The sequence below is a fragment of the Malurus melanocephalus genome, unplaced genomic scaffold, assembly GCF_030028575.1.
Source record: "Malurus melanocephalus ecotype Western Australia unplaced genomic scaffold, MMel_1.1 scaffold_21, whole genome shotgun sequence".
Lineage (NCBI taxonomy): Eukaryota > Metazoa > Chordata > Aves > Passeriformes > Maluridae > Malurus > Malurus melanocephalus.
Window position 1 is genome coordinate 3,044,740 of NW_026623253.1, and position 14,339 is coordinate 3,059,078.

At 44.7% G+C, this 14,339-nt stretch overlaps 2 protein-coding genes across 2 annotated transcripts in view; one reads left to right on the forward strand and one right to left on the reverse strand.

Moving 5' to 3' along the window:
- GPA33 (glycoprotein A33) overlaps positions 1 to 4,966 on the reverse strand; it is a 7,506-nt gene extending 2,540 nt beyond the window's left edge. Inside the window, exons 1-4 of the mRNA XM_057389920.1 lie at positions 4,936 to 4,966; positions 3,050 to 3,201; positions 1,954 to 2,164; positions 1,289 to 1,447 (exon numbers count right to left, since the gene is read on the reverse strand). Coding sequence (XP_057245903.1) covers positions 1,289 to 1,447; positions 1,954 to 2,164; positions 3,050 to 3,201; positions 4,936 to 4,966 — 553 coding nt within the window. The remainder of the gene's footprint in view (positions 1 to 1,288; positions 1,448 to 1,953; positions 2,165 to 3,049; positions 3,202 to 4,935) is intronic.
- Positions 4,967 to 13,251: 8,285 nt separating this feature from the next.
- Positions 13,252 to 14,339, forward strand: part of STYXL2 (serine/threonine/tyrosine interacting like 2) — a 9,938-nt gene continuing 8,850 nt past the window's right edge. The window contains exon 1 of the mRNA XM_057389915.1: positions 13,252 to 13,367. Coding sequence (XP_057245898.1) covers positions 13,252 to 13,367 — 116 coding nt within the window. The remainder of the gene's footprint in view (positions 13,368 to 14,339) is intronic.

Consider the following 14,339-nt stretch of genomic DNA (forward strand, 5'->3'; position numbering starts at 1 on the left):
CCCCCCCCCTTTGTGTGTGTGTGATGTTTGTAGTTCTCAAAGTCTCAGTCTGAAACTGGAATTTAAACCTCCTATTAAATCAAAACTAACTGAGTGAGTGAAATGGGGAAAAATGTGGGTCAGGTACTATCTGCTTTGGAGTGTCTCCTGAGGGGGTTCTGCACATTTTGCAAGCAGTGGGACTTGCTTAGCACAGAACGAAATCGTCTGTGTGGCAGGAGGGCATCCAGCCAGCCTGAGACACAAGGGGACAGTCGGCACATTGCTTGGCTATGGGTGCTCTGATGAAAGCAGAAATGAAGTGGGAACGGGTCCGCAGAGACTCCTGTCCCAGGGAAGAACAGGGTGACAGCAGAAGCTGCTGCTGTGACAAGTCCCGCTGTGCTCAGGGCTGTGTGTGATGCGCTGGCACCACGTAGTGGCCAGAAATGAATAAAGTTCCTGCCCCTGTGGTACTTTGTCCTTTGCATATTTTATGCAAGAGTCGGCTCCTGAGTGTAGAATATCCTTTGGAGTCTCATCATATTTCATTTACTTCCCTTAAACCAGGAAGGGAGATAYAGATACTCAGTCTTCCTGAAGCTGGACAGGCCAGGAAAAAACAAAGTTGTTAAAAGAAATAAATCTAAGTCCTCTGTCACTGCTACACTTAAAAGAGTGTTAAACCCTGTATTAATAGTTCTGTGAGGRGTTCTGTTGTGGAAATTAATTTTCTTTTCCTTTCCAGATTCTGACATAAAATAAAAGCAAATAAAATATTTGGGCCTGGGTGTSAGCCTTAAAGAACCAGAAGTCTCTTTTATGCTCAATGCAGGAATGGCGTAACTTTCTCATACCCCCTTCCTCTAAGTGAGGCGTCATCTCTGGAAGGAAGCTTCCAAGGCCATTTTTTGTTTCCTTCAGTTTAGAAAGAGATCTGCTCATTGTCAAGCAAGCTGGGATGTAAAGACAGTCAGAAAACTTGATGTTGTTCTCATGTTATGCCCCCCTTACTCCCAGCAACTGAGAAATAATTATTTCTGGCTGCTTCCAGAGCGATGCAGCTTTCTTACCAGGGGAGAGCTGAAGTTAAAAGCTTTCTGACCATTCTTACTAAAAGTAAGAGTCCTTTACTTGCTGCTAAGTTACTCATGAGCACACCTTGTATCCAAAGGACAACTTTTCAAAATCCTGTTCAGAGAACATCCTATAAAGAGCCTTAAGACTGTTTTTGCATTTGCATTTTAAAATAATTCCAGCCCTCATCTGCAGAGAGCTTATAGACTTGATGTCTTTGAATTCCCCTTACCTTCTGGGTTTGGTAGCACACGGGGCTCGTTTTGTATGTTGAAGCTTTCCCAGGTATATTTTGGCTTTGGGGAGCCCTCGTGAGAAACGCAGGTTAGATTGATTGTCTGTCCATATTGTGGTGTTCCCAGAATCTTACATTCAGGCTTTGATGGTGCRACTGAAGGAGGATAAAAGGAAGTAATTGTATTAATAAGAAGTAATTTCTTGTTTCAGGCCATCTGCACCTGTGGTTTTTATTCTTGCAAACAGAGGCTGGTCTTGCACCTGCCACTKTCTTCTTAAAGCAACTCGAGTGAATTTGTATCTAATTTGTTTCTCCTTTTTTGGGGAAAACCAAGAAGGAGTTGCAAGATGCTTTTTAGGATATGTCTAATAGTGTTAGGTCACCCATCCTTTGATAACTGAAGTATGACAAGCCACAGGAGAGATGAGGAAAGCCCTGTAATGAGGCCTATAGTGAGCCATATAACTCTGGGTGTCTGAGCAAGTTGTGTGCTCTTTGCCTCCCAGTGTCCTTCCATAGGYGTAGGAAAAGACCAGAGGTGGAAGTGTGGATGACAACTTCTTTTTACTATTAGAAAATCTGTTGTTTAAACCAATGTGGACATTAGAGGAAGGCTTGCTGTGTCTAACAGGGGTGTGGCATTGCCTCTGTCACCTTACCGAGAACGAAGAGGTCCAGGAACGCAGTCTCGCGGGGGGGATCGTTCCGGAGGCGGACGCTGCAGGCGTATGTCCCGTTATCCTCCATTGTCACAGCACTGATGGTGATGCTGATGTCCCCGCTGTCGACATTGCCACTGAACTGGATACGGTGGTCGTAGCCCTCCCCATACTGCACCAGTCCATCAAAATACCTCGTCACAGCATCACTCTGGTAGAGAGGGAGGGAACAGGATCAGTCTTGGTTTCTTTTGTGTTAGTCTGCATCACAACTCAATGAATCAGCCTACTCTTAAGCATGGAAAAGATGGTCTTAAACTGCACCAGTTTGAGAAAAAGCCRAGAAAAACATAGAAATTCAAAAGTATCTCTGTTTCCATCTGKAATCCCCTTCTCACAGCTTACCTGAAATCGGAGACAACTGATTTCATTTGCTGGGTCTTATTCAGCTTTCCTCTCCATGAGGGCAGGACAACTTGTCTGAGATCCATGTCAGGACCCACGTCAGTCAAATTGCCCTATGATTACACAAACTCTCCCAGCAAGGATCTCCAGAGAAGAAGCCCTTGGCAGCTCCTCAAGGGGATCTCCAAAGGCTGTTTCTCCTTTCACTAATTACCACAAAGTCAAGGAGAAGTGTAGAAGTCTCTCTACTTTCAAATATTCCAAATGGCTGTAGGACACTTCAAGAATCTCTTCATGTACTMTTATCATCAACTTAAAACTTTATATAGAATCAAAGAGATGCCTATATAAAAATGTATATGTATAACACRCATCTTTTTAGAAAGTATGTGAGTGTTTAATGTATTTAAATGGATGTAAACGCCACAGTACATACAGTGATGTAACCTCAGTACACATTGTAAGACCAAGAGAGAGGAAAAAGAAGGGTGGGTGCTTGCCTAATATCATGCAATAGGTTTGGGATAAATTGAATCTAAAATCAGCATTTCTGTTTGACAATTCTGGGATTAAAAAAAGTCTGGAAGAAATCTTAATTTTCTCACATCCATTCCCATCCACAGTCCAGCTTCCATCTCCCACCTCCCTCTTGGATGCCCTCTCATCTGTTTCTTTATGCAGCTCAATTTACCTTGCTATTGATTTTCTTCCAGACAACCAGGTCTCCTCTGTCAACAACTGAGTTTGTTCTAAAATTACATCCCAGGGTAGCGTCTTTTCCTCTTGCCACCTGGATTTGCCTGGCAGGTGCTTCCACAGTGAGCGCATGAGCAGACACTAGAACTACGAAAAGAATAAATTCTTCACTCAGCAAAAATAACAATACCTGGATTCCATGTGAGTCTCTTTGGCTTTCTTACCTACCACAATAACCCCACATTCCCTGTCATCCAGGACATTCACCACAGAGCAAGAGGGCACATGTGCTGGGGCAGATTTGCTCTAGGAAGCTGCTGCACAGAATGGCTTGGAGCTAAATTCTGCCTTCTATTCCTTGCTTCCCTCTTCCTCACCTAGACATACACTGCCCTGCCATGGAGTTTAGAAAGTTGCTTTATTTTTTCCTGAGCCCTCCTCCAGTGTGACTGACATCCTTTGACACTTCAAAATGTACAGAGGGAGACAGATAAACAGATACAACTGCATCAGCAGTCTTAAGGATTCAGGCTAAACTAACAAACTGATATTGTCAAATTTCAAGGATGAGGAAAACTGTCAAATAACTTGCCTCAATCCAAATCCATAGAAAAGTGATGTTTTGTGCTAGGGAATCAAAACCTGTTCATGTTTTTCATCCCTGAAAACAGAAAAACCTAGAAAAGCAAAGAGTGATTGAAAGAAACAGGGAAAGAATAGCTCGTAGTTTCTAAAAAAATGAGTAAGTTTGTAGGCACCTTTCTCCAAGAACTCCAGCTCCTGCCTTTGGAGCACAGGAATAGCTGCGAGTTGAATAAAACAGAAATGCCTCTGTGCCCTGGGGAAGTGCGCAGGGCAGGTGTTTCTTTTACATTGAATTCCCTCTAACTTGCTCTTAATTCATCATGTCTGAGCATTGCCTGGTGGGCAGGTCTTTGTTATTCTAAGAACTGAGGTGGACATTTATGTCCACCCTAGAAGGCCATAGATGATCTTCATGCCTGTGGGAATCTATGGTTAAAAACACCTGCTTTCTYCTAAGTTTGTGTGCGTTCTGTGTTTCTGTTTGTTGGTTTAAGCTTTTGGTTTTGTTTCTKTTTTTTTAACGGCACCAAATGGAATAATTTGGCAAAATTGTAAATGGCAAGGAAGGAAGTGCTGCTCAGAGGTGCTCCTATGGCAAAGAGGAGGCAAGCTTTCCCCATGAAGGACATGCTCCATGTGGTGGTGAAGGTTTGTGTCTGAAAGTTGGGTGACTGTTCCCTGGAGAGCATTTGTCTGAAAAGCTGCCATCTAGCAACCTTGGGGTCCTCATTCTGCCRTATCTTTGTCCCGGTTAGATCTATAAGGAAGTATAATGTATAAAGGAGAAAGAATGTCTATAGATTCCACCTYGAGTTGGAAACTGTTTGTGAATACCTACTTCTTTTAGACAGGAAAAGCCCACAGCCACTTGCACAAGGTCAGTAAGAGAAAACTGTTGGCAAGTTGAGCACTGCCAGATCCTTGACAAGCAGTTGAACAACAGTGTCCCTTAGAAAATAGTACCATAGGGACCCAAAAGATCATGTTGTTACTGCACTAAGAACCTGTGGCAACAGTTCAGGTAATTACACAGGGTGCCATGGGACAGTTGGCACAGGGATCTGCTTTTAGCCTAAATTCTCATCTGTTTGCATGCCCTGCCCCATGACAGAGTTGTTCTGTGGGCTCAAACAGTTCATTAGTCAGGTGTGCTTYCACCTCTTCCTCTGTGACATGGCAGGGGTGGCTTCTGTTCTCTCAGGAATTATTTCATTTACAACTGCTGACAGTTAYGAGAAGGAAACCAGGGCAAAGTATTTCTAACATGCTTTTATTGCAGCCACTCCCAGATCTTACCCTGCTCTGGAGCACCCAGGGCGAGGCCCATGTTTGCATAGCCCTGGGGCTCTTTCTCATTGCTGTTTCCATATGCCCTCCCATATGAGACACCTGTGAAAGCTTTCTCCTTGCTTRTTGTGACTGGATAGAGATGCTTTCTTGCACTTAGAGTGAAAAGCATCAATGTGTGTATTAGGAGATGGAACAAAACCCATTTCCTGATCTTTTTGTCACTCAGAAACTGGTTCTACTGGGCTAGGGTTCACTGACAGGTCTTTAATGCCCTGAGGAAGAAGGGACTACCCAACCCTAAGACTTCTTTTCCTTTTTCCAATCAGATGAGTCAAATCCTCCAATAAATGAGGTCTTTCTTTTCTTCCAAACATGTTTTTGGTGCAGAGTTGGGGAGCAGATGAACCAGACACTGCRTGTGAGAGGCACAGCCTGTAACACACTTATTAATCTGTTGCTGTCACCCTCATGTCCCACTGCTTTTGGTGCTCTTCCGTTTGTCACCCACATACCTTTCTGCGTCCCAGAAAAAGCTTCCCTTTCTCAGGGTAGCTGCAAGGTTTCATTCTGAGATGTTACTCACTCAGGCTGATTTCTTCCTACTTCTCACCATGTTTCACTTCATTGTTAGCATGTTTAAAAATTGTGGTTTATTCTTCAAAGGTTGGGGTTTTTTTTCCAGAGGCAAAACAGAATCTATTCAAAATATGGCTGAAGGGAGGAGAATCCAATTCTGAAAGAATTCCAGAAAAGGAGGGAGTACAAATAACCTACAGACTACTAGAGAGACAATGTCACCTAGATTTAAGTCCTAGGATTACTGTTCTGTATGTTATCATGTTTATAGCATTTTAAGAAATTGAGAAAGGTTTTATCTCCCTTTGCTCAACTTAGAGATTTGTACTTGTACAAAGGAGGAAGAAAATTGAAGTCACATTTCTGCTTTCGCTTTCATTACTAGTGTTAACAGACTGAAAGGCAATTAATACAATTAGAGGAAATATATTGTTTGCTGAAAAAAATGAGATTCTGATCAAGCAAAAAAAAGAGCTTCATCCTACATACACATTTCTGCTCTGAAATGTTCCCCATACTTAATTTGCACAGCATAAAAAGTGAGAATAATGAAAAACAAGAGTGAAAACCAATGGCATTGCACAATTTGCATAATGATCAAACTATGGCCCAAGTCACATTAGTTGYGTATGAAGCCCATACACTTTTTCTGATTACTTTTAACTTTGTGAATTTCCTTTTTGTGGGTCTTTTTGTTAAAGTTATGTTTTCAGGAATTTCACTGAAAAAAACCCAAGCAATTCCTATGTGTGTAGCTTGGTCTGAAGCATGGAATAAGGCATTGATATGAGMAGATGAGACAGGATAAAAAACAGTRGAATTGAGACTTCCAGAGGAGGAAGTTCCTTCTTCAGAGATAAATACTGTATTTAACAGAAACCCATAAAACTGTTTTTTAAAAAAATATTTTCCAGCTTCATGAAGAATAGCATTTTTCCCCCCACTCCTAACACTGCCTTGCAGCTCTAGGAGATGGCTCTGTGTCTGGACGTKCAGCACAGAGATGGTACACACACTTTCCTGGCCATGAACACAGAGGAACCTTCCCTAAACAAAAAAAAGTGGACACACGAAGCACTCGAGTCCTTGTGCTTTGTAGTGCTGTTTACTTACACCCAACCCTTGAGGACATAACCAAATTAGTACTCACTTGCGCTGAAAATGAACAGCCCAAATCYTTTCATTGCCGTCCCCCTCATCACTCCTTTGTTTCACCTCAAGGTGCTCTTCCTTGTAATCTCCAGGTGGCTCGGTAGGTAATTGGTTTTTGCTGAAAGGCTGCTTTGCAGTGGCAGGACAGGTTCACTTCTCAGCCTCTTTTAAGGTGCTTGCGCCGCAGCTTGCCACTCCCCTCCCAGCCAGAATGACAAGCCAMATCACCAGTAGGCTTTGACATCACTTGCTGCTCTCTGTAAACTCATGAACTCCTTCCCCAGTTGTGAACTTTCCCCCACAATTAAATGGCCTTTCCCARTTTCCCCCAATGCGCAGGTGCATGAAACAAGGGAAGGGTGCRGTGGGGCTGGGAGCCGAGTGTGCAGTACAACCGAGATCATGCATGTGATGACAGGGAACCAGGGGAGGATAAGCCTCAATTTTCTCCAATACTTATTAAGGAACAGAGTTAAAAAGGTATTAAGACAGCAGCCCACAACCAGGCTTTAAGGAACTGAGGGGCCTAATTCCATTTACTTTAAATATTCATAAGAATATGTAATTTATGGGAATTTGATGACTAATGGATTGTCTAAATATAAGTGAGATGCATCTCAACCAAGTTCTTACTCTCTTAAGCCTACTGTTCACTGCCAGTGTGTGGTTGTGGTTTGCACAACAGCCACAGGTACCAAAGGCACTTCTCCCTCTCTGCTGCAAAAGGCTGTTGGATAACCCAGCCCATGGCTTGCAGCATGCTGGTGACATGTCTGTTGAGGCACAGGCACTGCAAGGCCAGCACTGCTCATGTGTTCTGGACATGGAAGGCACAAATAACTGCTGCTATAATTGACTGRAGAGTAAAAGGGGGACTGATGGCAGCCAAAGCAAACATTTAACTGAAGACAGTGTGTCTTCTAAACTCTTCACTGCCACCGGGCAGCAAGAGATGTTTCCATGTGGGATAGTCATCTATGCTCTATTTCTAGCTATTTGAGGGACAAAGTCATGCTTAGGGTGTGAATGATACTTCAGGCATCTTAGATGGGGACATCATGTTCTTAGACACCATTTTCAGATTAAATAGTCATACAATGCAGTATATTATTGATTAATTTTGTTGTGATTTTTGAAGGAAGCTTCTTCAAAAGTGGTTGTCTACACTAGAATATCTGTGTTTAGCCCAGTAAAGCACATCTGTATCTTGCTCTTGTGCTGTCCTCATACTTGTGTGGTAAATCTGCCAAAAGCCTGAAGATTTGCGTTTTGGTCTATGTGGCAGTTGTTCAAAATACCTCCAAGACAATGAAACTTGGAATGACTGGAAATCCAATCCCTCTGACAGAAAGGACCATTTATCTGTGCTTGATGCACAATCTCAGTTCTCTTACAACTGTTAGCGCAAGGCACATAAGCACATAAGGGTACAAAAATTTTATTCTTTGGAAATCTTCCAAATGAGGACAGCCAGTAGAAAAAAATCATCCTGTCTTCTTTGTCTCAGCTTTGACTGGCTGCAGGCATTAGGAGATGGCAAGGACCCTGCAAAGAGAAGGAGAGACATTTTCCAAAAACAGCTTGTTAACTAACCTCAAAATGTTAACTGTAAATTACTTAAGATGTAAACAAAGCTGGAGCAAGGTCAGTAGTCTTCCTTTTCTTTGGAGCCCACATGGATGAGGTTCCTCACAAGGGTGAGTTTATTCAAGGTTTGCATCCTTTCAAGGCTTTAAGATCTTTGTGACTTTATCCCACATCCTCCAGGGAGAGACGTGTAGGATCTTTACTCTAGCTTCCAGACTTGATTTTGTTCCCAGTTAATATTTTGAGTCTGATGAACAGAGGTAGTGGCAGAAATGGTAGATAGCAGAAATGCTATCACTGTACACCATCTGCCCACACTTTCTGTGTTAATTCTCAGTTCTTCACAAAAAAAGTTCCACCAAAGGAAGTTAGTAAAGTGCAGAGACTATAACCAACTTGGTCAACTTACTGCTTTCTTCACAAGATCATTTATACAACCTGTCTTTCCTCTCTTCTTCCCAGTAACTTCAAAACCCACTTGACCAGTTAAATTTGATGGACAGATGGTAATCTTAAAGATGGGAAGTTCTATCAGTCTCATAAAAATCAGCAATCACAATCAGTTGGGATAAGAGAGAAATCTAAATTAATAGTAGTTCTTAGGCATTAATAATTGTCTTCCATTCCAAGAATTTGTGGTTTCACAACCGATGCAGCCGCGATAGCTCTTATCTTTTGTGCAGCCAGGCAGATAGAGAAATACGGTAGAGTGAATGGTCCCAGGGACTGCTTCATCTCATGTTGGTGTGGAAGTGATTCACTGGTGGGAAGATTTTTACCCTGCCTCTATCAGCCACTCCATTCCATCACAAGTAAATACGTTGGCACTGGGATGGGTTATATTTTGTTGTTTTGAACACTTGGCTAAGACTGGTGTCCTAGGTAACATGAAGAGCATATGCCTCAACACCTGACACTTATATATAGCTGATATTAAGATTCTTGTTYAGATGCTCTATATTTATTGGTTTTGTTAGTTATTTAGGCCTAGATTGGAAAAGGTGTTGAGGCACTTTTATCCTGTCATTTTTCCCYGACAGTTCTCATTGGGGTCTCAGGAGCAATGTGGGCAATTTTAAGTGATTTTGTATTTGTTTCTGGCTTGATTTTCTTTCCCTGTCTAGCATAAGCTGCTAAAACTCACAAGCAATGGCACCACAGCTAAAGGAGCTGCCATAGGTACTGGCAACACTGCCAAAACTTTGCATATCAGCTTCTTCACCCCTCACCTGTRGGCAATGCAAACCCTTGAGGTCTTTTTTTTTTTTTGCTGATGGCTGCAGCTCTGGGGAATCTTTTTGCTGATATGTAGGATTTTTAGGGGATGTTATTAGTCATTAACATGAAAAGCTTTAATATGAAACCAGGGGTGACTTCATTGTGTCGCCAAAAATGCACGCTCTGATAAGGTTTGTSCATAAAAGCCAATGAGAAATGTGAATAGGTAGTATGGTGCTAACACTATAAATCTTTGTAACTCCTGCCAGTTAAGAGAAAGAGGAACCTTACATCAAGATCCCACCTAAGAGGACAGCACCTGGCCATGTGCAGTTCAGCTTCATCGATGAATGAATACATTAATCACAGTGACAGATGCCCAACACTCACAGCTCTTTTTGCTAAGTTTGCACATGCAAACTGTGATTAGCAAAGATTTCTGTCATCTTTGCCTCTGCTCTGTATGGCTACCTTRATCCCAAACCCCAACAACTTGTAGCCAGCAATGAGGAGGAGCTGCCAGTCTGCCTGCGCTGAGTGTTCTCCACAAGTGTGCAACCTACGGGATGCTCTCAGCATCTCTACATCTGAGGGGTTGCAAAGGGCAGGGCAGGGCCTTCACCATCCTCTGCTGCACTTGCATTCTAGGGATTCACAAATAGGATTTTCAGWAGTACTTCAGTGACTTAAAAGCATCTGTTCTTATTGGATACCAATGGAATATGCACTCCAACATTTAGGTCCTTTGAAAGCTCYGTTCTCCAGGATAAGACAGTCTATAAGCAAACATCTTTAGATCACTTCTTACCACAATTAGCAGTAATTAACAAGAACAYGTGTCACTGCATTGCAGAAGCAGCTAGAAATTGCCTTGTCATGATCCGGCATGAGCAGGATCCACACAATTCATCCGGGTTTTGTGCATGRAACTGTTAGGATCTCTTCAAGCCAGTAATCAGCCATCCCTTTCTCCTCTTGCTGTGACACACAAGATTSAATATACCACTTTCTCTTTTCCCTACTTGCTCACCCCTGTACCTGGATTGACACAAGTCTGGGCTGTGARCACACCAAGACTTGAGTGGCTGTGTTACAGCTCTTCCCTGCCATGACATGGCATCCCTACAGACACAGCTTCCATTCCCAAGTTGGGATGCAGAATTCAAGCAAGAAGGAGAGGGTTGTGCAGGCCCTGCCCACTATGATGCAGCACCAAAGGTTTCTGTGGTATGAGATAGGTGAGTTTCCTTTTCCACTTCCTTTCTTTTTTGCTTGTTTGTTTGCAACGGGAATCAATAGTGGGATGTTTTGCATGACTCACAACTGGAGCAGCCAGTACAGATGAACAGCACTCAGACATTCATCTGGTTCTGGCCCGGGCCGGCCTGGTCCATGAGCTTTGCTGGGGAGTCAAGAGATGGGAACTAGAAGTTTCCTGTTTGGAATGACATCATAGAAGACAGTGCAGCTTAGTCCTAGCTCTTCCAAGAACAAAAAACAGCTTACATCATGCAACCACAGAACCACAGAATCATTTGGGTCCTAAGGGACCTTTAAAGATCATTTAGTTCAATTTCCTTGCCTCAAGCAGGAACATTTTTCACCAGACCAGGTTGCTGAAAACCCCACTCAARCTGGCCTTGGACACTTGAGTGATGGGRCATCCACAACTTCTCTGGGCAATCTGGATGGCTTCACCATCCTCATAGTAAAGAAGTTCTTCCTTTTATTTAATCTAAATCTACCCTCTTAGTKTAAATTCATTGCCCTTTGTCCCATCACTAGAGACCCCGGTAAAAACTCCTTCTAAGATGCCCTTAAATTACTGAAAGGCTGCAATAATATCTCCCTAGAGCCTTCTCCACGATTAACAGACCCAAGCCTCTCAGACGCTTCCATAMAAATGTTCCAGCCTTCTGATCATTTTTGGCCCTTCTCTGGACCTGCTCCAAGGGGTTTGTGTTTTGTGCTAGGTCTCCAGAGCTGAATGCCATACTCCAGGTGGGGTTTCACGGGAGCAGAGTGGAACAATCACCTCCCCTGACCTGCTGGTCAAACTTCTGATGCAGCCCAGCATAYGGTTGGCTTTATGGACTGCRCGTGCAGCTGGCTCACACCCAGATGTTCATCCACCAGTACTCCCAAGTCCCTCTCCTCCACACTGTTCTGAACCCATTCATCCCCAGCCTGTAGTGATACTGAGGATTGCCCTGACCCCGATGTAGGACCTTGCACTTGGCCATGCTGAATTTCATGAAGTTCACATGGGCCCACTCCACTTTCTATGTGGCATCCCTACCCCTACTGAATCCAATGCAACACTCAGACTAGTGTCATTGGCAGAATTCCTGAGTGTGACTCAGTCTCACTGTGTCATTTCTAAAGATATTGAACACTACTGGGCCCAGTACAGGACCCTGAGGGACACCACTTGGTGACAATCCCCATTTGGATGCTGAGCCATTGACTGTAACTGGATCCCATCAGCCACTTGTTTATCCATCAAATAAAATCCATCTCTCTCCATATGAGAGGTAAGAGTGTTGTGTAGGACCATGCCAAAGTCATTACAGAAGTCTAGGTAGTTGATAGGTACCTTACGTTCCCTCAGGTTGGAGTGTTTCATCCTGCACTGCATTTCCCAGGATATCAGAGGTCATAGCAGCATTTCAGTTTGTGCCTGGTGGGATCCCCCTTGCCTGGAGGCTCTCTGCAGGCAGAGGTCCAGCCTCACTGGCTCTGGACTCTTTGCTGTAACTGAGAAATGTCAGAGGATCCAGCCCACAGCASGGAAGGAGTTAAGTGCTTGACCAGCTGCTGTCTGTGAGGCATTGAATTCCTTCCCCGTGCAATCCAGCAGCCAGTGTCAGGACAGCTATATTTAGAAAGCTGATAAAGGTTTGGTGCCAACAGTTGTCCTGCCCCTCGATGAAGAAGCTGAAGAGAGAGCAAGAGGGGGGCAGCTGATTGCTTTCCCCCCCAGTACCACTCCTTGCTGTCTTCTGTGGACTCCTTTGCTGTGCCTCCAGCAGGAACCCCCAGTGGAGCCGTCCAGGCACAGGGGTAAGTTCCCTTTCCTTGCTCCCCAGCGTCCCTGCTCTCTGCCCTGTGAGGGACCACATGGCTACAGTCCTCCAGCCTGAGCCTGGCTGCCGGGGCCCTGGGAACTGCCACCGCCTCTTGTGGCACTGAGGCGAGTCCCTCTGCCTGGTCCAGGGGAAATGTCAGTTACTCTGTTTCCATGCTCCTAACTGGGCGATGGCCCCCTCGCTCTCCCATGCCCAGGGTGAGAGCAGCAGATTCCACACAAAGGATTACAAGGACAAAGTCCCAAGCCTTATAGYATTTCGGTTTTCAGCTTTAGGAGTGTTTCATTTTGGGGAGGCAAGGTCTCATGTTTCTTGCCCCAACCCTCCTTYCAGCCCGGCTTTGGCTGTGTATAGCTCCTTCCAGCCACCACACGCRGTCAGGGGAGTATAGAGTTTCTGCCCTGCCACCCCTTCCTTCCTGGCCTTCCTGCACCTTACTCACAGGCAAAAGAGCATTGGCACTCGCTGGCCAGCAGCCAGGGAGCTGGATGAGGCCCTGGGAATGGCAGGTGCCCTGCTAGAGGAGCCAACGTAGCTCTTGTGGAAAGGGCTCCTCACAGGAGCAAAATGTGGGAGCCCCTTCTGCTGCACCTCCCTGCCACTTATGCCCCACAGCTGGGGAATGGCCTCCCATGCAGACCTGGGTAATGACTCTTCCTCCTGCCCTGTTCCCCTTACAGTGGATTCCCTGGCAGCCGCCATGGCCAGCAGCAGAGATTCAGACAGCGAGCCGGCAGTGCCCGAGGAAGAGGAGGAGGAGGGCCCGGATGTGAAGGCTGTGCAGGCCCATTACCTGCGCAGTCCCTCGCCCAGCCGGTGAGTCCACAGGCACTGCCATGGCCTCCTGGCAGAACCTGGGAGGTACTGCCCTTCCCTGCTCTTCCCTTCCTTCCTCTGCTGGCACYTGGGCCAAGCTGAGTCCAGGGATTCCCTGCCCCGCCTGAGGTGSGGTCAGTGTGCCAGCATGGAGAGAGCCTGCAGAGACAGGGCTTCTGCACTAATTAATCCACCCTGCTGCGAGAGTACATGGCGGGAATAAATAGCAGTAAGAATTACTGTGGGCTCATGTTGTCCCTCTTACCTGTCTCACCTTCTCTGAAACTTCAGATCCAATTTCATCTCTTCCCAAATTCAGCTTCGCCTTTATGCCCATTATTAGGACTTGTGGAATTTTTTTTTATGTTGATATTAGGCTTTGCCAGCCCCAGAAAGACCAAGGGTCTTGGGATTTGGGTTTGATTCAGAACCAACTTTAGCTACACGCTTCGGGCACTGAATAGGAGACTGTCACCGCACAACCAGAAATTGAGTTACSTCAAGCAAAACAAGCATGATTAGGTGTGTTTTCTCCTAATACAAGGAAAAATACACCCCTTTGTTCTCTTTTCCTAAAGCAAAATGCTCTGCAGGCTTTCTGTACCCTTTGAGATGCTTTAGCTGATAGCAAGGAACAGGGATCGAGTTTGAAAAGAGCCTGCCCCGGTGGCCCTCAGCAAGTAGGAGGTTATGAAATGTTTCCTGCTACCTGTGGGACACTGCAGAAAAAATAGGATGGAATACTTATTTCATTTAACCACGTGTATTTCAAATTTGTCTAGGAAGATCACTGAGCTCACATAAAATAAAATCAGGCATTAAATTGTAAATTTTTGTAAAATTACATATTGAGCACTCTGCTACAGCTCATCAGTCACTCAAAATAAACAGAAACATCTCTGCAGTTAATTTCCCTTCCCTTCCCTTCCCTTCCCTTCCCTTCCCTTCCCTTCCCTTCCCTTCCCTTCCCTT